Source organism: Poecilia mexicana, unplaced genomic scaffold (assembly GCF_051168715.1).
Source record: "Poecilia mexicana isolate PSO_F unplaced genomic scaffold, ASM5116871v1 scaffold_17, whole genome shotgun sequence".
NCBI lineage: Eukaryota > Metazoa > Chordata > Actinopteri > Cyprinodontiformes > Poeciliidae > Poecilia > Poecilia mexicana.
Window position 1 is genome coordinate 2,929,200 of NW_028263386.1, and position 24,952 is coordinate 2,954,151.

Here is a 24,952-nt window from a genome sequence, read left to right on the forward strand (position 1 = left end):
TTCAGCTTCCAGTTGTGATTTTCTCTGATATAACGAGGCAAGCAAACAACAGAATAAACATGCATCTTTATCAATCTTAAGATGTTCACATGAGTTTATTGTCAACATTTCTTGGTGTTGACAATAAACTTACACTAGGAGCAAGTTTGCCTTTCCATAGATAATGTTTGCATGGTTCTTGCTGTGGTTACAAATTCACTGAAAAGCCCTAAAATGTCCACAGTGCCTCATCTGACATGTTCTTAAGCCTGAAAACGGTTCATATGCGGACTGGATACAAAAACTCCAGTGACCCTCTCAGCAGTTACATGAAGGGAACGATCTGGCTTAAGGAGAGCCATTTGATTTCTTTGAGTCATGAAAGATGGCCTCTTCTAAAAATCCCTTTCCGGTTCAGCTCTAACATTTTAATTTCAGAAGCATAGTCTTTGAAACGAATCTAAATTACACAGAATACAGAAGACTATTGCGGAAAGAAAATAACTAGCCAGTATGATGCTGTGGGTTTTGTCTTTGTCAGGGAGTTTTAAAAATATGTTATAATTGTATGTACCATGATCTTAGAGGACATGAGCACTACACTGGTTTCCTGCTCTAATTCCAGTCCTCGGCTCATTCCATGGCTACATGGCTGCTAGGCTGTGTTCACCAGCTACATTCCTACTGGATCGTAGCCACATCCCTGCGGCAGTCTGACACGTGAAGCTGCCATGTACCATCTCCACCAAGCCCTCTGATCACCAACAGCAGTCAAGGCGGGTGAAGTGTCACAACGATAGGGATGGTCAGAGCGACAACCACTGACTACAGGAAGAACTCCAACCTCCATTGTCATCGCTGTGACGTTGGAGTTGGTCTGTTGCAACAAAGGGTTCTTAGAGGCCACAGTAGTGTGTTTGATTAAATCTTCCCGAATCTCCTTGGCATCTTGTCTTTATGAAACAGAATATTCTTTTGATGTTTACATGACTATAAAATGTTGAAAAATCCAGATAAATGTTATCTCACTTCCACACTCATATGTTCATAATTCTGCTTCACTTAATAGTCATCCAGCTTTTTTCTTTTATAATTGTTTCTTTGTTTTCATCCAACAACAGTGACTTATCAACAATGACTGGCATTTTCCTCCCATTCTGGTAAAGTCCCAAGCTCTTACAGTCAATACAGGAACTCTGTCTTGAAGCCACTCCTACCTCTGGAATGAGGCAGAGCTTGAAATGCCATCCCAGCTGTATATATCCTGATGAAGTAGAGCAGCTTTAGTCATTTCTACTCACTTAACTGTCTGGTAACTGCGTCCGACAGAGAAAATAATGGCTCAAGGGATTCAGCTGGAGCGAGAGAGGTTCTGCTGCTGTCTCTGCACCAATCTGCTCAGGAATCCAGTGACCATACCTTGTGGTCACAACTTCTGCATGATCTGCATCAACAAACGCTTGGACTATGAAGCACAGTCAGGCATCTACAGGTGCCCTCAATGCAGTGAGATCTTCATATCGAGGCCTACCTTGGTTAAAAACAGCATGATAGCACTTGTAGTCGAACAGTTGAAGAAGACCAAAGACCAACCTGAGATTCCAGATATGTACCGTGAAGCTGAACCCATAGACGTGACTTGTGATTTTTGCTCTGAGAGGAAGGTGAAAGCTGTAAAGTCCTGCCTGCAATGTATGGCTTCCTACTGTGCCACACATCTCCAGCCTCACAATGAGGTGCCTCCTTTAAGGAAACACAAGTTGGTGGAACCAACTGCAAGTCTCGAGGAGAGCATCTGTCCTGTGCATCAAGAAGTGATGAAGATGTTCTGCAAGACCGATCAGCGTTGCATCTGTTACCTCTGCTCCAAGGACGGCCACAAAGGCCACAACAAAGTCTCAACGGCTGCTGAAAGAATGGAGAGGCAGAAGGAGCTTCAGGCGGTTCGGTCAATGATGCAGCTGAGGATCGTAGAGAAGAAGAAAGATGTGAAGACTTTTCGGCAGGAGGAAGATGCAGTAAGTCACGCTGCTGATAGTGCACTGACTACTACTGAAGTGGTTTTTACAGAACTCATTGAGACAATAGAGGACAAACTCTCTCTTATGAAGGACAAGATGAATTCTCTACAAAACATTGAACTGGATCGCTTCAGAAAAGTTCGGAGTAAGGTGGAGGAGGAGATTATGGAGTTGAACAGGAAAGATATTGAACTGGACAAACTGTCCCGCACAGAAGACCATGCTAATTTTTTGTTGAAGTTTCCATCATTGTCTCGTCTGAGTGTCCCTAGAGAACAGCCAAGCATCAGGATCCGCCGCCAGCGTAACTTTGATCGAGTTCCTGCCACCGTTTCAGAGGCCAAAAGGAGACTGCACAAGGTTCTCGATGAAGAATGTGAAAAGATTCTGCTTGCAATTGCTGGTGCTACGGCTTTGCCTAATATGTCTGAACCAAAGCCTGAAGAGGACACCAGGAAGCGCAGACCTGATTTCTATAACACTGTAGAAATTTCCAAACCAGCAGTTAGGCAGACCACCACTCAGTTTATGCAAGCCAAACTCTTGCAGAACCTTGATAGTACCACGCCTTCCAGATCTAGCTATTTAAAACCCCAATTTCCTGACCCCAGTGGTAGCTTCAGTCATCCCAAACAAAAGTCAGAAGACTTATCCAGCAGTGCAAACTTCGCTGAGAAAATGGTTACGTTTGAACCAAAGAAAACCGTATTCCCTCAAAGGGGATATGAAAATCCTGATGTTATACCACCAAATAGACCCGATGTTTTACCTATTTTACCTGTTTTGCCTCTTCCTGTTCCTGGAAGAGGCAAAGGAAATGTTTTAAAAACTAGAGAGAACTTCCTAGAACATGCCTGCCAAATCACACTGAATCCAGACACCGCATTCCCAAAACTGTTGCTAACGAAGGAGAACAGAAAAGTAACATTTGTAAGCGAAGAACAGGAATACCCCAACCACCCAGACAGGTTTATTTACACCTGGCAGGTCCTCAGTCAGCAGAGCCTTAGTGGCCGCTGCTACCTGGAAGTGGAGAGGAGCGGGAAGGGAGTCATGGTGGCGATGGCTTACAAAGGCATCAGCAGAGCCGGGACCTTCAGCGACTGCATGTTTGGACAAAACAGCACCTCTTGGGGTCTTGATTGTTTCCAGAATAGTTGCGAGTTCAGACACAACAAGAACAAGACTCCCATCCCGGGCACATGGTCCTCCAGAGTGGGAGTGTACCTGGATTATAAAGCAGGTATTCTGGATTTCTACAGCGTCTTTAAAACCATGACGCTCCTGCACAGAGTCAAGACCACATTCACCGAGCCGCTCTACGTTGGACTCTGGCTCTCAGATGGAGCAACTGCTGAGATCTGCAAACTAGTGTAGAGTGGGAGTTTTAGACTTTGGGCTTTCAGAACTAAAACTGGGATGTGACCAGTAAGTGGTGTATGAAAGTAAGTCAGCTGTCCAGTCAACTGTGACAAGAAGCAACTTGACATTCTGTATTTCATCAATGACTCTTGAATTTTTAATTTCACACTTTGACATTCATTTTTTATATTTTTACTTCATGAAATGGAAAAATATTTCAAACTATTGGAATAAAACTACACAACTGGTTTTCTGCTTGGCATAGGCTTTTTAAAAATTTATTTATTGCTTTTTTCGACTGTTACCACTTCTTTTTTGTTTTTCTGTAACTGTTGCTATTTTTCCTCATAATTTTCAAAATAAAAGACTTGGACTGGAGCAGAAAATTACAGTTATTCTTTATTTTAACACTTTATATTTGTTTCTGCATTTGTCAAAAGTTAAATCTTTCCTTTAGTATCTACATGCTGAGATAGAAATATTCACACACACAAACCTATGCAGTAAAGAGCATTAACTTTTCTATCAGCACCTCTTTTACTTAAATAAAAATGTTTCCTTGTAAATAGCTATAATGATCATGTAGTTTATAACAGGAGAGATTCTTTATTATACTATAATAACTGTTCAAAACTAGTACATTGAATGTAGCATCAAAAACCAGTTTCAGCTCCTCAAAATATGATAAAATTTTCAGGTTGTGATTCAAGACAGAAAAATGTAAACTTACTCAAATCGGATCAGAACAGTTCATCAGTCTGGATTTGGTCCAGAACTTGATGTCTGGAAAGTCCTTTAATTTGCAAAACAAAACCTTTTCAAAATATCCTTACGTACATCGTAGGAATATATAAAGTAAATGAATAAAAAGGCCATGATTGCAGTATTAATTTTATGTGGAAGAACATTAACAAACTGTTCTGTCTTTCTGAACAGGCTGTGTGTTTGTGTTCAGTGAACTAATGATTCATTCAGGTTGCTGTTCGGCATTCCTTTCATTGTTCATCCGAGAAAACGTGAATAATGCAGCCACTCCAGCTGAGAGCTTCAGAAGCTCTAGAAACGTGTTTTAGTCCAGATGAAATAAGGCCTGTGGAAAAGTTAGCACAATGAAACTGGAAGCCACTTTTTTCTTGTCTACTGCTAATAAAAATCACATCCAAACATTTTATTGTCTAAAATGCAGTAACACAGCTTTAGTTTGAAGCAAGGGATGAACCTTCAGCTAAAGATGGCAAAGTCTGTATACTCCAGTTAGCAATTAATCAATTACTACATAATTGATAATTAATTTAGCAATCGATTAATTATGATTAATTGCTCCACCACGATTCTGGATGCTTTTTTTATTATTATTGATTGCTTAGAAGATACATCATCACATCTTGGAAGGTTTATTTATGGCCACTTAACTCTTTATCATAAACACTAATAGCAGCAAGTGAACTACTTCCTTGTACTTCCCAGCAGTAGCTGTGGTGGTATGCAAAGAATGTCACCTGTGTGACAGCTGGGAATTTTTCCCTGCATCATGCATTGAGGTGCCACAGAGACCAGATGTCATAAATGTAATGAGCTGTGATCAGGTATCTGACTTCTATTCACTGGAAATTCTTTGGCTTTGTTAGATTTAAAAACCTTTGAGTCAAGATGACTCTACTCTAACACACAGAAAAATAACAAGATCAGTGTACCAGGATATATTTAACTGCTATTCAATATTTAAAATGGACATATTATACAAAATTCACATTTTGCATGTTTTTGTACTCGGGGTTTCCACTCCTTCTAAAAACAGCTCAAGTGCTAGGAAAAAAAAAACTACACCAAGCTGTTTTTTGGAATTGCATTCATGTTTTTTGTGTCTGGAAAATGAGCCATTTCAAAAGCCTTATGATTTTTAAATCGCATTCGGTCAGCAACATGCCGTTTCCTAGCAACCCAAGCATAGCTCCAGCCCATTTAGATAGCTGGTTTTACTGCTGTATGCGTTGTACAATGGCTGCTGGAAGAGATAAGTGCTTTGTTGTTGACTCAGCATCCAGAAACCACTTGCTGAATTCTTGTTTGTGCAGGAGGCTCCATGTCTGCTTTTCAAAGATGCATCTGTTTACATTTGCACTCAATGTTGAGTTGGGGGACGTGGCCAGCAGCAGCTCATTTGGATTTAAAGTGACAAGAGGCCCTAAAATAGCTTATTCTGAAATTAGGACTGAGCATACTGAAATGTCATTATTTAAGAATGGCTTTGTGCAAATAATGCATTGAAAATATTTTGTGTAGACCATAGCAGTCTGCTTGGATAAGGAAAACTAAGGGCAGCTACTCTGACTCTGGAGAAGAATTCATCCATCCATCCATCCATCCATCCATCCAGACTCCCCACAGGAAACAAGAGAGCAAGGAGTTTCCCAGACTGATTCCTCTGCTGCCTGGTAGTCATTAAACGCTTGGCTAATCAACTTTTAGCTTCTCTCCCGAGCAACAGCGGCTCTCCGAGGCGCTCTGAGAGCTTTTAATGAAGACGGACGAGGGTGGAAGTGTGAGGCGCGGACGGATGGTCGTAGATCATCAGCAGCTGTGGAGAAGTGGTAGCTGTCAGTTGCAGTTAGGTGGTTATAATCGGACTTATTGATTGGTGTCTGCAGAGGAGTTATTTCTACATCTGTGGATGTTTAAACAAAATATTTGAGGGTATCACCACTAAAATAAACAATAATAAAGTACTGTTGTGTTTTTATAACTGACTGGACATTAATTTGTTTGATATAATTGCATTGGCTTCCAAAGCAATAAGAGTTTAAATTCTTTAAATAGTTTGGTTTCCTGGAGCTGTTGCATTCCTTTTGGGTTTCAGAGGACTACTAATAGTTCCTCTAATGACTAATCGTGGATCAGAAAGTTTCCACACCTGACACCAACAGAGACTGGTTAAACCGTAACCCTGTATTGTACTGATATTTTCAGGTTTTTTTTCTATTTCCACTTTTCAGAGTCTAAAACTTGCCAAATGAATCTGTAAATTCTAATATTGTTCATTATCACACCTGACTGTTCCAGGAATGGATCCCTCCATGGGCCAGGAGAGGAGAACACCGGTCACCCCCTCCTCCTCGTCCCGTTACAACCGCCGGCGGTCGTCGGGCTCCAGGGATGAACGCTACAGATCAGGTAGATAAACATCTGGACTGCTGCTGCTTTCAGATGAGTTATTTCATTGGTTGCTGTTCAATTATCAAACAAACCCAATTGGTCTGACTTTCATAGATCCACTAACACAATGATTGAAAACAGAGTAATCGTTTAATGATCTGATAATATGACCTTTTTTAAAGAGAACCTTTTATGCAAAATTCAAATTTTTCACATTTTTATGCTTCGTTAAAACGAATGTGCATATAGATTAGAATTTTACAGTGAAAAGTAAAATTAGGATCTATTTTATAAAGAGTGAGTGTTTTTATGTGTATATAATGGTTTTTAATTTTTGCCACAAGTTGGACCATGTTCGTGAGAATCACCCTTTTGGATTTATACTGCTTCTAAAACTGTTGCAATACTGTTTATTGCAACAAGTTAGTATTTTATGGCCAGGCCCATTACCTAGCAACCCAAGCTGAGCTCCAGTATGTTTGGTCAGCTGGTTTTACTGCTGTAAGCGCTGTACAATGGCTACTGAAAAAGACATTCTTGTTGTTAGTGCAGGAGGCTCTAATTTTGCTTTTCGAAGATGCAGAGCTGTATAATTGCGCGTGGGTTCACAGCCATTTTCACTTGCGAGTGTAAACTTTGTGTTGTGTGGATTTAAAGTGACAAGAGGCTCTTTTCATTCTGAAAGGAGCTCAAACTGTGGTGAGCATGTTTTGTATAGGCCATACGTTGCTAGGTAACGTCACATTCCAGAGGTTTTTGAAAAAACTCATGTTCCAGACTCCAAAATACATGAACTTATTGCCAAAAACCAGTTGGGTCTTTTATTTATTTATTATTTCTTTGAAGCACTTGGGTTGTTTTTAGAAGCTGTAGATCTGTCAGTGAATCTCATTCAAAATAAAATGGTAAATTGGAGCTGGTGATGTTTTTGGCTTTTATGAAATACCTGCAACACTATTATTTTGATCTTAAATGCTAAAGATGAGTTTAATCTCAATCTTAAGTGGGGACAAAAATCTTTTAGATATCATATGGAAAGGGAAAATCCACTGGGACATTTTTAACAACAAACTCACTTCTACGCACTCTGCAGTCAACCTCAGTCAACAACAAGACAATAAAAGTTCAATTGAGATTGAAATTACCTCCCTTCCCCTACAAAAGCACACACACATGCCAAGTAAACACACATCTGAGAGCCGCATTCATCCTAACTAATGTCTCACTTATGTCATTATGGAGCAAACGGTCTCTGTATCGTCTGTCTGTCGTCGTGTTTGCCTTCTGCAGACAACAGGCTCCTCTCAAACAAACCCAGCTGTGGCTAAATCAGAACACTTTATCTCGCTGCTAGAAACACTCATTTACAAAACATCCTCGTCTACTTCTGCCTGAACTTAATCTGGTTGGAAAGCACCAGGCCTCATGGGAGCTGCTGTCAGCCGGGGGATGGTTGTGTACGAAACTGGATGTGAGAAAATGGGAACATGGTGTTGATTGTAAAAGGAATGCTGCTCCATAAAGGCTGGGTCATAAACCCGCTGGTGATTCCTGCAGAAAGCTGGAAGTCTTTTATATTTACTCTGCCTGGAAAATAACATTTAAATCTTTTGCAATGAACTTCAAGTGAATGTTGTTGGGGAATTTTGGTTTAGATCCTTTGTGGTTGGTAAATTATCGCACGTTTCCATGTTAGACATTCTCATTTTAACAGAGCAATACTCTGTTTTTCTCTTCTTTTAGTTTTGTTTTCATATACGTCATTGTTTTTTAAAATCTGTTGTTTAGATGACATGTTAGGGTCATTGTAGATAGAAAGCAGAAATTTCTGAGCTCAAAAAGTTGTAAATTTGCAAGAAAAATCTCAAATATTGAGAAGAATCTTAAAATCTTCCTTAGAAAAAAATAGAATATTTTTAAGCTAAAAAAATCTCAGAAATGTTCTTTCAAAACAAAAAGAACTTTCTGAGTTCAATAAAATGTAAATTTGCTCTTAAAAAAACATCTGAAAATTTCAGTTTAATCTTAGCAATTTTCTAGAGAGAACTTTGAAATTTCTAACCTCAGAAAGTTGTAAATTTGAAAGAAAACTCAAATATTGAGATTAATATCAGAATTAAAAAAAAACTTGGACATTTCTGAGCTCTAAAAGTAAAAAATGTGCAAGAATAAAGCTCTGAAATTTTAAAATTAATATCTGAGGTTTTCTAAAGGAAAAAAAAGAAATTTCTGAGTTCAAAAAGCTGTAAATTTGCAAGAAAAACTCAGAAATATTAAAATTAATATCAGAAATCTTCTTGAAAAATCTGTGTCCATTTTGTCCACTAAAGCTGCTAGATTTTTACTTCTATTTGTCCTCTTCACTGTAAAACCAAATTATTGTGAATGTGTTTCCAGATGTGCACACGGAGGCCGTGCAGGCGGCCCTGGCGAAGCATAAGGAAAGAAAAATGGCGGTGCCGATGCCGTCTAAGCGCCGGTCGCTGGTGGTCCAGACCTCCATGGACGCCTACACACCACCAGGTAAAACTAAGCTACCCAAAATTATTCATACGGTTGTGGCTCAAAGTTCACATGGTTGTTGTAGTTTTGGGAGTGGCCCAACCTGAATCTGAATATTAGGGTGATGGTTAGGAGGAGTTCCTACCTCAAAGTCAGACCAAAAAATAATTGAATATCGGTGGAAACATGATTAGTGATGATCAGTAAAATTGTTTGATTGCTGTAATGCAAACAAAGATTGTTCCATTCATGTTAATGAGTTTAGGCCAGCCAGTTTGAATATGTAAATAAAACTTTTTTGTCAAAACTAAACATGTTTGCATTATTTTGAAGTATCAAATTTGAAAAGGTTGATAGAAATTCAAAATGATCTCAATTTCACAAAAAATGTTTTTTAGGTTGAGTTTGCTTTTTTCTTTTTTTCAAAAAGAGTTTATGTGCTAAAGGGAAATGGAAACATTTACCGAATAAGTTATGATGTAGCAGGTTTTTTTTCTACTTTGCATAAACCTAAAATGTTTTGTTCAAAATTCACTTGACAAGTGGATGGAAACACAGCTGTAATACAAAACCTTAAAGTGGCACTATTACTTTATTTTATCTTTATATAATGTCATAATGTCATTCCCTCATCAAAAACAAACCTTACTCCTTGTTGTCATCACTCCTGTTGCTTTGATTTTTTCATTCATGTTTGAGAAATCCTTAAATCTCCATGGCAACCATTCAGCTGTACAAAACACCTGGGTGGACCTAGCCCCGCCTTCTAGGCACAGCTCCTCCCCTACCGAGCTCCTTCAGACTAGCCAGCAGCAATTAGCAAACACTTGGTGTAACTACTGAGCTCATTATTGGAGCTGCTTCTTAGTGAAACGGTGGTAAAAACGTCATTAAAGGGTTAATAGAGGATCCATGTTGGGAAAGTTTCAGGGCGTTGCGTTACAAAGTCAGGTTTCTTTTAAGTCACGTTTGCTATATAAAGCATTTTTATAGCAACTGCAGGTAACAGGAAGTGGACCACACTCACTTATTCAATGCTGTTAATGCCACAAAGTATTGAACTTCAGGGCATTTCTTTGCTGCAGAAAACAGGTTTGCAGTTTGTTTTTTGAAAAGCGTCTTCGTCCACTTTGTTCTTCTGATTCGTTCACCGTTAATAAACTCAAACCTGGTGAAGAAAACCTGAGGCTCATTCTGGTTCTTGTTGGAGATCATCAGCTTTTATTTGCCTCAAGATTTATTAACATTCTGCTGGTTTATTTATTTAAAGTTTCTTTGTTCTCGTTTGAGGATTTCGAAGGCCAAATGGAGATGATCCAAAGGCCCTCGGGTCGTATTTTAGTGTTTTTTTTTAAACTATAAAAAAGGAGAAGATTTTCAGCTGCCAGAATCGACTGCAGGCTTCCTGGATCTGTTAAAAGAAGAGACAGTCTTCAGTGAAATGCATCGATCCTTTTCCTTTAAGGGCAGACATTTATGCTCTCAATAGTGCTGGAGATGTTTTTAATTGGCTCATCATGCCAAATAACATCAGTTATAACATATTTAAATACTTTAGTATCACAGTGACTTCATATCCAGCTCATTCCTGTTTTTTCCTACTTTCATTACAATTAAAACTCATTGCCTCCTGGTGTAAATCAGCATGAAACAGGATTTTTTTCAGGCAGAAAGTAATATGTAATTTTATGTGATATTAGTGGGAATATTTTACTATTTCATGATTCGATTTAACAACGATTATTTTTGATTCAAAACGATTATTCATAATGATTTTTACTTTACTCTATAGATGTGCAAATGATCCTACTGCAGTTGGTTTTGGAAGACAGAGTGGCATTAATATAAAATGTTAAATATTAATATCAATATTTTAATATTAGACTGAATTATTCCCTCCATGCAGATTCCATTTTGTTTTTACAGATAGTGGAACAAGTACTTTCTTATTAATATTAATTAATATTTCACTTAAAACAAGCTCTTTCTGAAACGTTACTTGTAAGTTAGTTTTGTCTTTTTTCAAGTGTGTTAATAAATTTCCACTAGAAACGAGACCTTGGTAATATTTTGAGTTTTTGCAGTGTAACAGAAGGAAGTATATTCTGGAAGATTCTTCATTTGAATCCTTTGAAATGTAAAAATATGATGTTTACAGACAGATTTAGACACAATGAACATGTTTCTCCATAAAACTGTGATTCTGTATTTTAGCCACAATCAAAACTGAGAGTAGACGTTTAAATTATTCAATAAAAATGCACCTTTTTAATTTTTTCATTATCTCAGACTTGTGAGTTTTTATCAGACATAAAAAATCAAACTTAGTGGATGATCCAGAGTTGATTAGCATTAGCTTCTCTGATTGTCTCTCTTCCTGTCTCTCTTCCTCAGACACTTCCTCTGGATCGGAGGGCGAAGGTCAGGGCGACGAGGACGTAGGAGACGGAGAGGAAGAGGACGGCGGAGGAGGCGGAGGAACGTCGTCCAGCAGGGAGGGGAGCATCAGCATGGAGCACTGGATCAGCCGGGCGGTCCACTCCTCCACCACCACCACCTCCTCCACCGCCTCCTCCTCCTCCTCCTCCACCCGCAGCGGGGGCAGCGGGGCGGCCGCGGGCCGGCTGGCCGACGTCCTGGCCCAACACGTCCACATCTCCGCCCAGCACCACCTCCGCCACCACCGCCATCATCACCGCCACAAGACAGGTGACGCCTCCGCAGCCGTCAAGGTTTCCACCCCTTAGATCCTGACACATCCTGTAGGAGGTTTCAGTTTCAGATTTGAAGTTTTTGTCATATTTTGTGAGTTTTTGATGAATTCCTGCAGAAGATGAAATCGGCTAAAATGACAGCAAAAAATGATGAAAATGAGAAAAAAAATCTGTTTAAATTGTACATTTATTCATTCACACACGATAAACTCACGATAAACTGTACAGGACGATAAATTGCCTCAGAAATTATTGCGATAAATTGTCAAGTAATATAATGCCAAAAGCAAAATAATGCAAGAGCATTTTTAAAGTTCAAGAAACATTAATTTCTAATAAAATTTAACACTGGTCTGTAAAATTAAACGGCTCCAATTTATGGTAAAATACCAGAATTCTAACGTATAAGTACAGATTTTACTGTATTTCTACCAAATTTTGCGCATAATTGCTGTAAAATCTGTATTTATACAGTTTAATTCTGGCAACCACACTGTAAATTAGAGACTTTTTAAATATCCAATAGAAATAAACAAAAGCAAGTAAAATTAAAATTGTCCTTAAGAAAAGGACTAGTTAAGACATTGAAAACGTTTTTCAGCCAGTTTTTGAGAAAAGAGAAAAGAAAAGAGAAAACTGATAACTCATACAAATGCTTTAATTTATCATGTTTATCATGTGATGAATTGATTTTTTGCTTATTGCAACAGGCCTAATGACTCTTAGCCATTTCTGTGTAACTTTATTACAAAAAAAAATATTTGTATTTGCTGTGGTTCAAATTCACAGTTCAAATTCTGACCTGGGAGTTTTGCAAACTAAAGTAATTTAAACCCAAACAAACATTAAACTACTTGATCCTGGTTATCACACAGTGCAGTAAACTCAGTTTATTAAGTCAAGTAATGTTTATTTGTGCAGGACCTTTCAGCTACAAGCTGAGAAGACAGAGTAGATGTAGGATTACCACGTTATGTAATCAAACTGCCTACAAAGTCGGTTTCGGTTCGGTTGAAGTGAACTCTGGTGCGGTTCGAATGCCAATGTGATCACCAAGTGGACCAGAGACCGCTTCTAAAACAGGAAGCAGACTACAGCTCAGGGCATTCTGGGTAAATACAACCAAAACAAACATGCCAGGCTAGCGCTAGCAGGAGAAATGGCTCAACCAAAGACAAAAGAGAAATCCTCCAGCCGCTGAAATCTGCCGCTACAATTTTTAGATTTTGTGAAGAAAGAAGTCGCGTTCAGTGTCTCTTTCTGAGGTTTTCATGTTGTTCCTTCAGTGGTTCTTGCTGCAGCGCCCCCACAGGCAAGGAGGGGAACAGCTTTGCAATTAATTTGGTTTGTTTGACTCAGTGCAGTGAGAAAGAGAAGCTCAGCAGCTGAAAATACATCAAATTTAGCAAAGTGGGTCCCCAGTCGAACCGACCCTACTGGACTATCAAGTGGGTACAGACCATAAAAATTAAATAATATTTTAGAGTAATTCTTAGCGAGATAACACAGGAACATAATGCCAGAATGTCAGTCTTCTTGCAAGTGTTCACTTAGAGTTTGTCCCATTCCTCCTGAAAGAACTCATTTATATCAGATTAAACTTAAATGACACCAAAGATTTTGATGAACCCAAAAGGTTAATTTTAATTTGTAGTTTCCAAGTTTAAATCTGCCCTTGAATTACAGAGTGAACCCGTTCAGTCGGTGCACTCTTGTGGTAAATTGATATTCTTTCCACTTTCCGGCTCAGAATAATAAACTGGCCATTTTCATGTTGTTTTTTACTGGAGTTAAAACCCATCAGGACGTTTTGAAGGTCTCCGTTTCGCAGCAGCCTCCCTCCAGGTTATTTTTAGCTGTTTGCAGTCGAGCTTTCTAATAAAAGTGAGTGGATCTGCTTTCATGAGGGAGTTGGGTGGGCTTACTGTTCAGGCTTTGATGTTTATTGGTGTTAACTGGGAGTGTTGGATGGGAACTGGTATTTATGTCCCTGTGTACAGGGTGTAAATGCAGGTTTAACAGTGAGCCTGCTTCCTGTTTGATCGAAACGCTCCAGTTTGTGACGTCACACATTAGAATAATGTTATTTCTCAGTGAAAACGGACTCAAAACATCTGATGTAGTATTTAAAGAAGAAAGCACTTGAGCTGCATGTTTTCCTTCTTTTATATCTGTGTTGACAATAACATTTTGGACAAATTCATCCTTCTTTCATACGTCTAGATCCACTTTTAACTCTGAAAATTACCATTCCAGATTGTGTTGAATGCTGGGATGTGTTCATATAGTGCCTTAAAAAATATTCACACCTCTTGAACTCTTTGCACATTTTGTTACAGTGGAATATCAGCTGTTCAAATTTTTTTCCTAACATAACTCTAAATTATTTGCTGAAAATTTGTCTATTTTTGGATTCTTTTGTAAATATTTGAAGAAAAATGCAGCTTAGGAAGCTTTAATACGTAGCAGCAATGCTACTTGCCATTGGTTGGCGTTTCGCAAAACAGCCAATCCTGGAGCCCCATTCATTTTCTTGATGCTGATTGGCTGAACCCCAAAACGCCGAGATATGGAAGACTGTTAGTGCTAAGATTGTTGCCTATGTGCGAACTGATGCATGTTAAGGTTTATCTGGTGTTTGAACTATTAAAACAGGTGTTTTTAGGGTTAGGTGCTTTCTTATTAGCTTCTGCTAATTAGAATATTGGTTAGCGCATTAGCATTATCTTACTCTAAGTTTAAGTTAGTGCAGGTGCCCTAAAAGTGATAGAACACCTTGTTTATCTTTCACTTCACAATAATGGTCTACCACATCATACAATTGGAAATTCTTGGTTGTAATATTTTTAAATAAGAGAAAGTTTAAGGGTTATTGCTTTTGCAAGTCCCTGTATTGAAGGGTTTTACTAAACTGTTAGCTTTTCGCTTGCCACCAGAAAACAGAAGGGCAGAAAATGATTTCAGGGCAGGTATAAATTGCCCCGCAGCGGCTCCATAACTCCTGTTGCCACCTTTTTCCTGTCTCTTGCTGTGGCAGCGTCATGACTAAACACGCTGGCAGACGTTTGCTTGTTGTCACGCCGGCGCGGTCGGTCTCCAGCTCTGGAGATATTGCACAGAGCTTCCTGCCAGCTCCACCCCGCCAGCATCCACGGCCCAGGTTCTGCGCATGCCGTTCGTTTGCTGGTGTCTGTGTTTGTTTGGAGCTCATTCCCGCTGATTTCCTGCGTCACTCTTCCCTGCTGGCTGAAATTAGTGGAAAGTTGTTTCCAGGGAGGCAGAAGCAGCAGAAAAGCATCGAGACCTTGACGTAAAAGCACTCAGCCGACCTCGGATAAATGAAACAAGAAAAACAGGCGGTGAGATGGGACTTAGAGACTAGTTGAGTTAAAAACACTGCAAAAAAACAAAGTCTTAACAAGTATTTGTAGTCTAGTTTATAGTGAAAATCTCTTAGTTTAATTATATTTCAATCGTGCCAACATACAAGTAACATCAGCAAGAAATAGGCAAATGATTTAAGCTAATAATAACTTGATATTGGCAATTATTTCACTTAACAAGATATTTCCACCATGAAATAATCTGCCAATGGACCCAGTACATTTTCATCAAGATCAAGGATTTATTTACCTAAACTAAGCTCCTATATCTTGTTGAAAGGTTGTCTATAACTTAATTTTGTTTTATTTAAAATATTTTAAGATATTTGCACAATAACTAGATCAAAAAATGTGGTAAAATTTTGTTTTTGCAGTAAATCTGTTAAAATATCAACAAATAGCATTCAGTGACTTCTCTTTACATGGATGTAATTTGGGATTATACAGATATTTGATTGATAAAACATTTTAGTTTTCATGCATCCCCGATGAGTCGGCAACTTTTACAATCCAGAGACATTTTGGGCCTCAGTCCATTTAAATGAAACACGTTCAGAGCCACAGATGTTTTGAAAAAGGCTATTTATAATTAATTATTATAAGTATCTAGGAAATCTATTTTTTAAATAACCACTGTTTTATTTCTATTTTGAGAAATAACATCCACTATGTTAAAAAATGCACAGTTTCCATCTTAATGACAAAAATAAATCTAAAAATACTTATTTTGTAGAAAGTGAGTTTTATCTTTCCATTATTTGTTGTTATACATTTCAAAACATTAGTTCAGTCTATGTTATCTTTAGCCAAAGTTATTAAGAGTCATTTTATAAGGTCTAAAGAGCCACTTGTTCAAATTAAACAGTTTTAGATGAGCCAGAAATAATCCGGTTGTTTTTGTTGGAGGTTATTTCTGTTCACCTTTGACTCTGTCATGACCGGAGATAATTTAGAGCTGATTTTTAAATGTTCAGGCCTTTTCTGAAGGTTTTAAGATGTGTTTGAGTTATAACCGGTGTTATATTTGAAGTTATGGAGGTCTTCTACCTGTCCACTCCCTCACATCCGGCCCGCTCTGTCTCAGACCTTGGAGCTTTAATTTGTGGCTTCATCTGAGGGAACGGCTTTACTGCAAAGTGCTGATGAATGACTCAAGGTTCGGCGTTATTTATGTTCTGATGGACGACTGTTTTACTGTTGGAGTGAAGCTCTGGCAGCTCTGGGTTTTTATTATCCAGCTTCAAATGTTTCTCCTTCAGAACTGCAGAAACACGGAATCCAAGCCTCAAAATGTAATCTTTAACTTGTTTTGCTTTGTTTTCTGAGATAATTTTCATTACAGAGGATTTGAGGATTGAGATGTTCTGCTTTTCATTTCCATGTTTTAGGTCAAAGCTGGAGGACACGGTTGTCCAAAGTGCGGCCCGTGGGCCTTTTGTGGCCCCTAGACTGACTTTTTGCGGCCCGTTGCTGCAGATAGAGACTTTTTAATTCGTAATTAGAGTAAAAATTATTACCAACATAATTTTCTTAGACAGGAAAATGTAAAGTGCAACACAAAGCATTTTTGTGTTTTTATCACCAAGTTTTAACAAAATTAAGACCAAGTTTATCCAGACTTTTACTGAAAAGCCAAATTTTCTGCACCCGAATCAGCTTTTATTCTTGCTTAAATTTGGCTAAATCTGTTATAAACGTTTTGAAACAAAGTGACCCAAATCCTGTCCTTATTGCTGGAAGTAAATGTATTCTATGAAGACCAAAAGAAACTGAAAAACAGATGCTTTTTGTTTTAATACAGCAAAAATGCTAAATCTGCTGCGGTAACTATGAGCGGTCAGTGTCTTACTGAACGGCTCTGCTGGCACCTAGTTTCAAGGTTCCCTCCGCTCTTGTTCTTCAGGCCTTTTAAGCCACCTCTCCTTGAGGAAGAGGAGGAGGAAGGCAGAGCCGGCTGGTTTGGTACAGAACGGAAACTCTGAGCCTCGGCGCTCTGGTAAGTCGGAGATCGGAGAATTTTCCGACCGATCTCCTGCCATCCTTTGGCGCCGATATGGATGTCGTATTTCCTGTTTTGCTGCTCAGTTTCCCCTTCCACCCTGATGGTTGTTTCCTGAATCCCTTAGCTTGTAGCTGTGTTAGCGTGGAAGCGCTAATTTCAATGCTAATTCCAATAGCATTGAGCTGCTGATGCATGAAAGTAAATAAAAGCTGTGAATTGTTGATAAAGATCAACAATGTTTTGAAGGCGTTTAAAAACCCAGCTCGCAGTTTCCCTCGTTGTTTTCTTCTGTTTGGTGTTTATTGATTTGAGTGTTTCTGCAGCATGTTTATGTTTTCAGAGCAGCTTCATCTCAAATCTGATGTTGGAGGAATGAAGACTGTTTTCCTGCTGTGTGTCTATGTTACTTAAAATTATTTAGATTAAGTAAAAAAAATACATACATAGTTTCTATGGCAACTAAAATGACAAAAATTGTAATGAAATGGACTAACTTATCAAGGTTTCTCTGCACTCTCTCTAACTGAGGCGTGTTGAATCTGTCTTTGGGAGACGGACCGGCTTATTGGTATTCCTGCAGTGAACCAGGCGTTCCTCATCTTCATCCTCAGCTGACTCTCATCTTCGTCTCCCAGTCGTCTGACGAGGTCGTTGGAGTTGCACAAGCTCATTTCCAGACAGACGAACTGCGCCTGACTTTCCGTCCAACAGCCCAGATGTTGGAGAGACTGAATGTGCAACGCGCTGCAGTAATTAGCATGCCCGTCCTGCATGCAGCGCCGTTATTATTCAGCGCAGGTCCAGACGAGATGTTCTGTTCGTCTGGCCGTCGACGTCACGCTGCGTCACTGCCAGCAGACTCCCGTCTTGTTTTCGGGACTTTTTTACGACCGGTCGGATCGGTTTGGGCTCAGATTTCAGCCATCTGAACAAACAGGGATGAGCTGAACTTCCTGAAAGCATCTCAGTGTTTTTTAAGCCTCAAGAAGGGCTAAATATTGTTTAATTTTAAATATTTCCATTTTGAAATTGCTTTTTTGTGTCACCATAAGAAACAGTTGTCAATATTTAACCAAAAATAGGCTAAAATATTAGCAGGAAGTCTTATTTTCTTTTTTACCTTATAAATGTTGCTCCATTTCTATGAATCTTTACTACCTTGAACATGTTTTATGTTCATTTTTCTGTTTCAGGGAAGTGAAAAGATGAAGGGAGAGTTTGCATATAAATCAGTAGAAACTGAAGATTCCTGTGAAACTCTAATCTGAGATTTTGAAGTAAAGACACGAGTGTTGGTTATATTTTTCTCTCTAATTCTGAATCACATGTGAGAAATAAGATTAAAAGCTGGATTGTGTCCGAGAAAGATATAAGAAATAAAATTTTACTCTCCAGTGATCCATTACCAACAATTAAAGATATTTTTCTCATATTTGCCAAATATTAACCACAGTACACCGTTGTAATAACGTGTGAGGAAATTTTAATGCAGCCGCAACATAAACACACCAGTTTGCTGAATATCTCTCCGTCTTTTGCAGATAAAATTCACATTTTCACTCATTTCAGTTTAGATTCATCTCGTCACAGTCCGTCTGGGAGTCCGGCAAAGGGAGGTAAACACCGTTTGATGCCGTTAAACCGCGGTCGAGCTGCATAAAAAAAATAAAACTGACGCACATGTGGAGAGTCTGAGGCTCGCTGGAGCTTTGAAACATCAGAAACAGAAAACGGTTCCTAAATGTGGCAAAAATGGGCTGAATATCGAAGGTCTGAGGAGAAAATTGAGTCTTTTTAGTAGATTTTCAAAGACAGGAGCTGCTGCATTCAGGGAAAGAGTTGGACTGTTGGAAATTAGAGCTTTTATTAGGAAGCTGTTTGGTAAGGTGGATTTTCACTGAATTGAGTTTTTTTCTGCTTTTATTTTGATTTTCTTAATTTAAAATCCGACTTTAGCGGCTTTGACTGGCTGGGATTCGAATATCGAACCTTCTTGCTGTTTGCTTCATTTCAAACCTTTATCCAAAATAAATAAAACAACAGAAACAACAAATAAAATAAGTTATGAAGTCTAACCCTCTGCACCAGACTGAAGACTTTTATCATCGGTTTTGGTAGAAAACAAGAGAGAAAAGAGAAAAACGATGATAATTCAAATGGAAGTTATTCAGTGTGTTTTAATTTATCATTGATTTATTGCTAATTGTAATAAATCTCAATTACAGACCCTGTCTTGATGAGCATTCGCTCAATAAAACAGTTTTTCCCAATTTTCTGTTTAAATTCAGACTTCAGGTTCAGCAGCAGCTTCCCTCACGGCGCAGTGCGGTTGGTTCTGACTCGCTCCAACATCTGTTTCAGAAAACCACTCTGCACCCCCGGATGTGACCGGCTACACCAACAACACGGCCAACACCACCGCAGACGGGATCCAGGTGGAGCGGGGCCCACCCGGCGGCGGCTCCGCGGCCCAGAGGCAGACGCCCAAATATGGAAACGCCGAGCTGATGGAGACCGGAGACGGTGAGACGGAAAAACCTGCATGGCCTTCATTATTTTTCTTTAAAAACTTTATCTGGCTCACTGGAGTGGTTTGTCTTTTTAGAAATGTTCAACCTGAAATGAGTCATAAAAATGAAAAGAGAGAAATCCAAAGCTGGATTTTACCTGGTAACAATCAGCTAATTACCAGATTTCACTACATTTATTTCAGGCTTTTAATCTCTAATTGTAGAAAAATCATTAAAGACTCTTATTTGTTTGGCACTTTATCTTATTGAGATTAATAAACATTTCGGGAATAAAGAATAAGTCTGGAGTGTAAGTGAGGAGGTTTTAGTTTGTTTTTTAACTTCATTTAAAAATCCATGTTGTTAAAATAGTAGTAGCTTTTTCTCTAGAGTAAATAAAATCTGTTTAAATTAACCGTGTTTGGGGAAAACAAAACATTTTTAGAACTACATTAGCATTGTTTTACAGAACAGGATTAGGGCAACTGGGAAAAAGGAGAATTCTGACTTTAATCTTAGAATTGTGACATTATTCTCAAAATTATTTTAAATTTGATAATTGTGACTTTAATATCAGAATTTGACTTGAATTATGACATTAAATCTCAGAGTAATCTGTAATCTCAGAATTATGATTTTTGTTTTTGTTTTAAATCCCTCTACTTCCTGTCGTCTTTTTTGTGGTTTCCAGCAGTAGCAACATCAGGTTGTTAATCCTGTGACTCTCAAGATGCAAAAAAGAGTTTTCATTGCAGTTTTGCAAAATAAATTAAAAAAACAAAAACTTGTGATCAACTATTTTTTTCCAAAATTGTCCATTGTTTCCATAAAGCAAATTAATTTTCAAAATAACAAATTGCGTAATTCTGTGGCCAATAGAAACACACCTGCAGCCTCAGCCTTTAATCTCATTTTGATCCTCTGGTTGTTCTGCTTCGTTTGCTATGATTTGAGGTAAAACTCCAGGAAATCTCAGATTAAACCTCAGATTAAGCTGTTTTTGCTCTGCAGGTGTTCCAGTCAGCAGCAGAGTTTCAGCCAAGATCCAGCAGCTGGTCAACACGCTGAAGAGACCCAAACGGCCGCCGCTCAGGGAGTTCTTCGTCGATGACTTTGAGGAGCTCCTGGAGGGTAAAAAGAAAATATTTAAAAAATCTAACCCCAGATTGGGATTTACTTCCTTTTTTCTTTCATTTTATTTTACAACCAGCATTTGTTTTACCTCATGAAGCCTAAAAATACTTGATTCAGACAAAATCGCCACATTCCCTGGACAAGGCCGAGCCACGCTGATGAATATTTCCTTCTGCTTTCAGTATCAAAGGCTGCAGAACCAGAAGTTAATTCATAATTTAAGCATGAATAGTAAATGTTTGGCTCAGTGCATTGTTAAAATTCATCACCATGGATGAAACATGTTGTTTTCATTAAAATGCTGAGTTTGCACTTTAAGGCCTTAAAAAGCAGGTTAGTTCATTGGATGATTTTCTTTTGCTTTTAATGTATGAACAGACACAAAAGGTGCTGCTGAATTTTCTGAGTTTAATTTGACACAATCAAAGCTCCACATGGCCAGTGGTTGTGTTTAATTACAGATGGTAGATTGTCTTTGTCAGCTGAAAAATAACTTCAGGGACTAATTGGATTGGATCAGTTTGGGAAAGTTTAGAGAAATGAGGAGAATCGTAGAAAAACAGCTACAAATGGCAAGATGATTGGTGGAAACATCTGGACAAGATACACTGCAAAAACACAATGTCCTACCAACTACTGCAAATTTCTTAGAACACTTTAAATGAGACAAATAAAGTAACTTCTCAGCAAGAAATACGAGCTCGTTTTAAGGTGGTAATTCCTTAAAATTGATGAAAAAATAACTAGTTTCACTGGCAAATTGTTTCACTAAAAACATGGGAACAATATCTTGTTATAAGTAAAATAATCTGCCATTTGAAGTATCACTTTTTCATCAATATTAAGGAATTATTTACTTTAAACAAGCTCATATTTCTGACTGAAAAGCCATTTGTAAGTTAAATTTATCTTATTTCACGGTACTATGATATTTGCTCTAGAAACTTGATCAAATTACATGGTAAGATTTTGTGTTTTTGCAGTGCATGTAAACATATTCTTTATTAAAGTTGCATACCGCAGCCTTAATGAAAACACCACATTTACAAAAATGTCTTTGCACACATCATCAACAGATGTAAATCGTGCGACGCAGTGACCTCATCGCGCTTCTTCTTCTGGTTTTTTCCTCTCCTGCAGTCCAGCAGCCGGACCCCAACCTTCCCAAAGCCGAGGGGGCGCAGATGGCGGCCATGCGAGGCGAGCAGCTGGGCGTGGTGACCAACTGGCCGCCGTCCCTGGAGGCGGCGCTGCAGCGGTGGGGCACCATCTCCCCGAAGGCGCCGTGTCTGACCACCATGGACACCAACGGCAAGCCGCTCTACGTTCTCACCTACGGTAGGACGGCTGTCAGAAGATGGAAAATTATCCACCAAAAGTGGCATTTCTGTTCCCATGTGATCCTGTGCACTGCAAAAACACAAAATCTTACCAAGTTTTTTTAGTTTCCAGGCTAAATATCTTAGCACACTTGAAATAATACAAAACTAACTTACAAATCAATCAATCATGTTTATATGTGTAATATATTTCAGCAGCAAAGCAGTTCAGAGTGATTATATCATAAAAATACAAATAAAACACACAGTCAACAACTGAAGCATTGCATTTTTCCAAGTGCAAAACAGATGGGATTATAATCTAGATTTTAAAACATCTCTTTGTTTCAGGTGTTTGTGGTGCTGAATGCTGCTTTTGTTGCTTCAGCAAGAAGTTTGAGCTTTAAGTCAATAATTTCTCAATATTGATCAAAAAGCATTGGTTCATTGGCAGATTATTTTACTTATAAGAAAACATTTTTCCCATGTTATAAGTGAAATAATCTGCCAATGGGAGTAGTACTTTTTAATCAAAAGGAATTATTAGCTGCTGTATCTTAAATTGTAAGACAGTTTTGTCTTATTTCAACTGATCTAAGATTTTTGCAGTAGAATCTAGACTACAAATACTCTGTAAGATTTTGTGTTTTTGCAGTGCATGATCTAATTCTTCCCCAAGGTTGTTGTGTGGAGAGAAAAATGCTAAAAACAATTCAGTTTTACGCCGAGAGCTGATTAACGGAAGCACCAAGCAATGCCCAGCGCCCGCTGCGGGAGCATAATTCCCCTAATGGCAGCCGAGCAGAGCGCTAAGCACATTAGCAACCTGTGAAAGAAATGTTTTAAAGAGTGCAGGAGGAGGGAGCGTTTGATTATTATTTATTTTTATTCCTTTTGTTTGTGTTTCTCTCCCAAACGTCCAGTTTCTCAGTTTTCTTTAAATCAATTGCAAAGTGACTCATGCAAATAAGAACTTTTTTACAACCTCTGCAGCAATGAGGGAATTGCATCTCACTTCAGCGTGTAACTCACTTTTCAGCAGATTATAGGCGATAGTTTTAAAACTCTGACTGTTCCCATGAAATTCAGGTCAGAAACTGAAAAGATGCATCTGATGGAGCAATAAATAAATAGATTTAAAACAACTTTTCCTCCACTTCAAGGCGTCACAGTGAAAAAGGTACACTTGTACAAACATGGCCTAAACTTGCCATCCAGTTTGGAATAAAGTAATTTAAAGCGATACGAGCATATATCAACCATTTCACACAGCTCCAGCTTTCTAAATTAATTTTCTCCGGCTGAATCGCATTAAGGTCTTCTCTCAGGTTTGAGTTTCAGCCGGAGCCTGGAGATTGATTAGAGAAGCAAACGGCAGCAGAGAAAACGGCGTAAATAAGGAGATTTAGCTGCTGTGAACAGGCCGCAGGTCCTCATGAATTTAGAGCCAAACGTCCCGCTGAGCAGCAGAGTGAATGAAATGATCCTCACATCGCAGCGAAAGCACAGATTATCGCACAGTCGCACCTGAAAGGAGAACAAGGTGAAGGGTTGCTTTAAAAACGCATCAGACGTGTTTTTAAAGCAACATGTGGATTTATGTCTGAAATGGTTTGTCAGCTTGGTTGCTGTGATGACAACAGCTTAGTTGTTTTATTCTATTTTTTAAGTGTGGCCTGCAAGATTCCTCGAGATTTATTTATTTTTCTTGGAACTTTTTCTTGGTTTTTGTGCAATTAATAAACTATAAAACTGTAGTTTTTTCTCTTGTGCTCTGTTAAAAAGCAATAATAATAAACATTAGGTCCACCAACACTAAAGTCATATACCAACATAATGTTTAGCAGAAGCTAAAGCGCAATAACAACATGGTATTTAGGAAAAGCTAATGCTAAGGCGCTATATCAACGCAGTATTTAGTGGAAGATGAAGTTAAAGTGCTATTTAATATTGTATTTCTGCTAAATACAGTGACAGATAACACTGTATTTAGCAGAAGCTAACGCTAATTCACAATACCAATATAATATTTAGTAGAAGCTAAAGCTAAAGCCCAATAACATATTGGTATTTACCAAAGCTAATGCTAAATGGAAGCTAAATTTAACTGCTGTTCCAACATAATATTCAGAGCAGAATAAGTAGTGAACACATGCTGTGAGCAGAGCTTGTACGGCGGTGGATCACTCAAAAGAAATCAAAAATGTTACTTTGAATTATTGGGAGAGTTTGGTAGAAGTTTCTGGCGTCCCTGCAGCTTTATGCTAGCCAGGGTCTCAGGGGATTAGCATCGTTTTTCTCCAAGCAGCAGTTCAGGTTGTGTGTGACTGATGTCAGTGATGTGAGAGGCGTTTGCCCGCTGTAGATGATGAGACAATATGAGCGCTCACCAGACTGTGAAATGTCTCCAGCCTGCGTTCAGGAGTCGACCACAGGAGACAGAAACACGGTGAGATTTCAGCAGGTGTGTGTGTGTGTGTGTGTGTGTGTGTGTGTGTGTGTTGAATCTAAATCTCATCCTCCCTCTTTCCTCTCTATCTCTGATTCCTGTCGTGTCTCGCCTTTGATGTTGGCCCACAAAGACAAACTTGTTTTGTTTCCTTCCTGCCGAGCCGTCCTTCGCCCCCGGAGAACAGAGGGAATTCATGATGCCCACTTCTTCAACCCGCAGCTCATCCGCGCTGCTCTGCTGATAACCTCTCATAGCAGCCAGCAGAGAAACACACTTTGATTCATGATGGGAAAAGTTTCCACACACTCAGGAGCCGGATTTCTCTGAGATTTAAATATACCAAGATATCAACTCCAAAATATAAGGAGGAAGTTTAAAACTTCCTTCTGTTAGCCACAAATGATCAGCTTACATCTGCTTT

The 24,952-nt window shown here is 38.7% G+C and overlaps 2 protein-coding genes across 5 annotated transcripts in view; both read left to right on the top strand.

Annotated features, from left to right (window-relative positions):
• LOC106906506 (disco-interacting protein 2 homolog C) overlaps positions 1–24,952 on the top strand; it is a 159,305-nt gene that overhangs the window by 95,116 nt on the left and 39,237 nt on the right. For 3 of the 4 annotated variants that reach the window (XM_088014514.1, XM_088014515.1, XM_088014516.1), the window contains exons 3-8: positions 6,423–6,533; positions 8,913–9,038; positions 11,412–11,726; positions 19,478–19,639; positions 20,638–20,757; positions 21,901–22,098. In XM_088014514.1, coding sequence (XP_087870640.1) covers positions 6,423–6,533; positions 8,913–9,038; positions 11,412–11,726; positions 19,478–19,639; positions 20,638–20,757; positions 21,901–22,098 — 1,032 coding nt within the window. Of the gene's footprint in view, positions 1–6,422; positions 6,534–8,912; positions 9,039–11,411; positions 11,727–17,017; positions 17,111–19,477; positions 19,640–20,637; positions 20,758–21,900; positions 22,099–24,952 lie in introns of all 4 variants that reach the window. The other variant, XM_088014518.1, reaches the window with a different exon arrangement.
• Positions 624–3,740, top strand: LOC148154534 (tripartite motif-containing protein 16-like). The gene has a single exon (XM_088014519.1). The coding sequence runs from the start codon at positions 1,317–1,319 to the stop codon at positions 3,375–3,377; it is 2,061 nt and encodes a 686-aa protein (XP_087870645.1). The 5' UTR covers positions 624–1,316; the 3' UTR covers positions 3,378–3,740.

What these genes read in the sequence shown, in the direction of transcription:
- LOC148154534 (XM_088014519.1), top strand. Translation starts at nt 1,317, where the DNA reads ATGGCTCAAGGGATTCAGCTGGAGCGAGAGAGGTTCTGCTGCTGTCTC.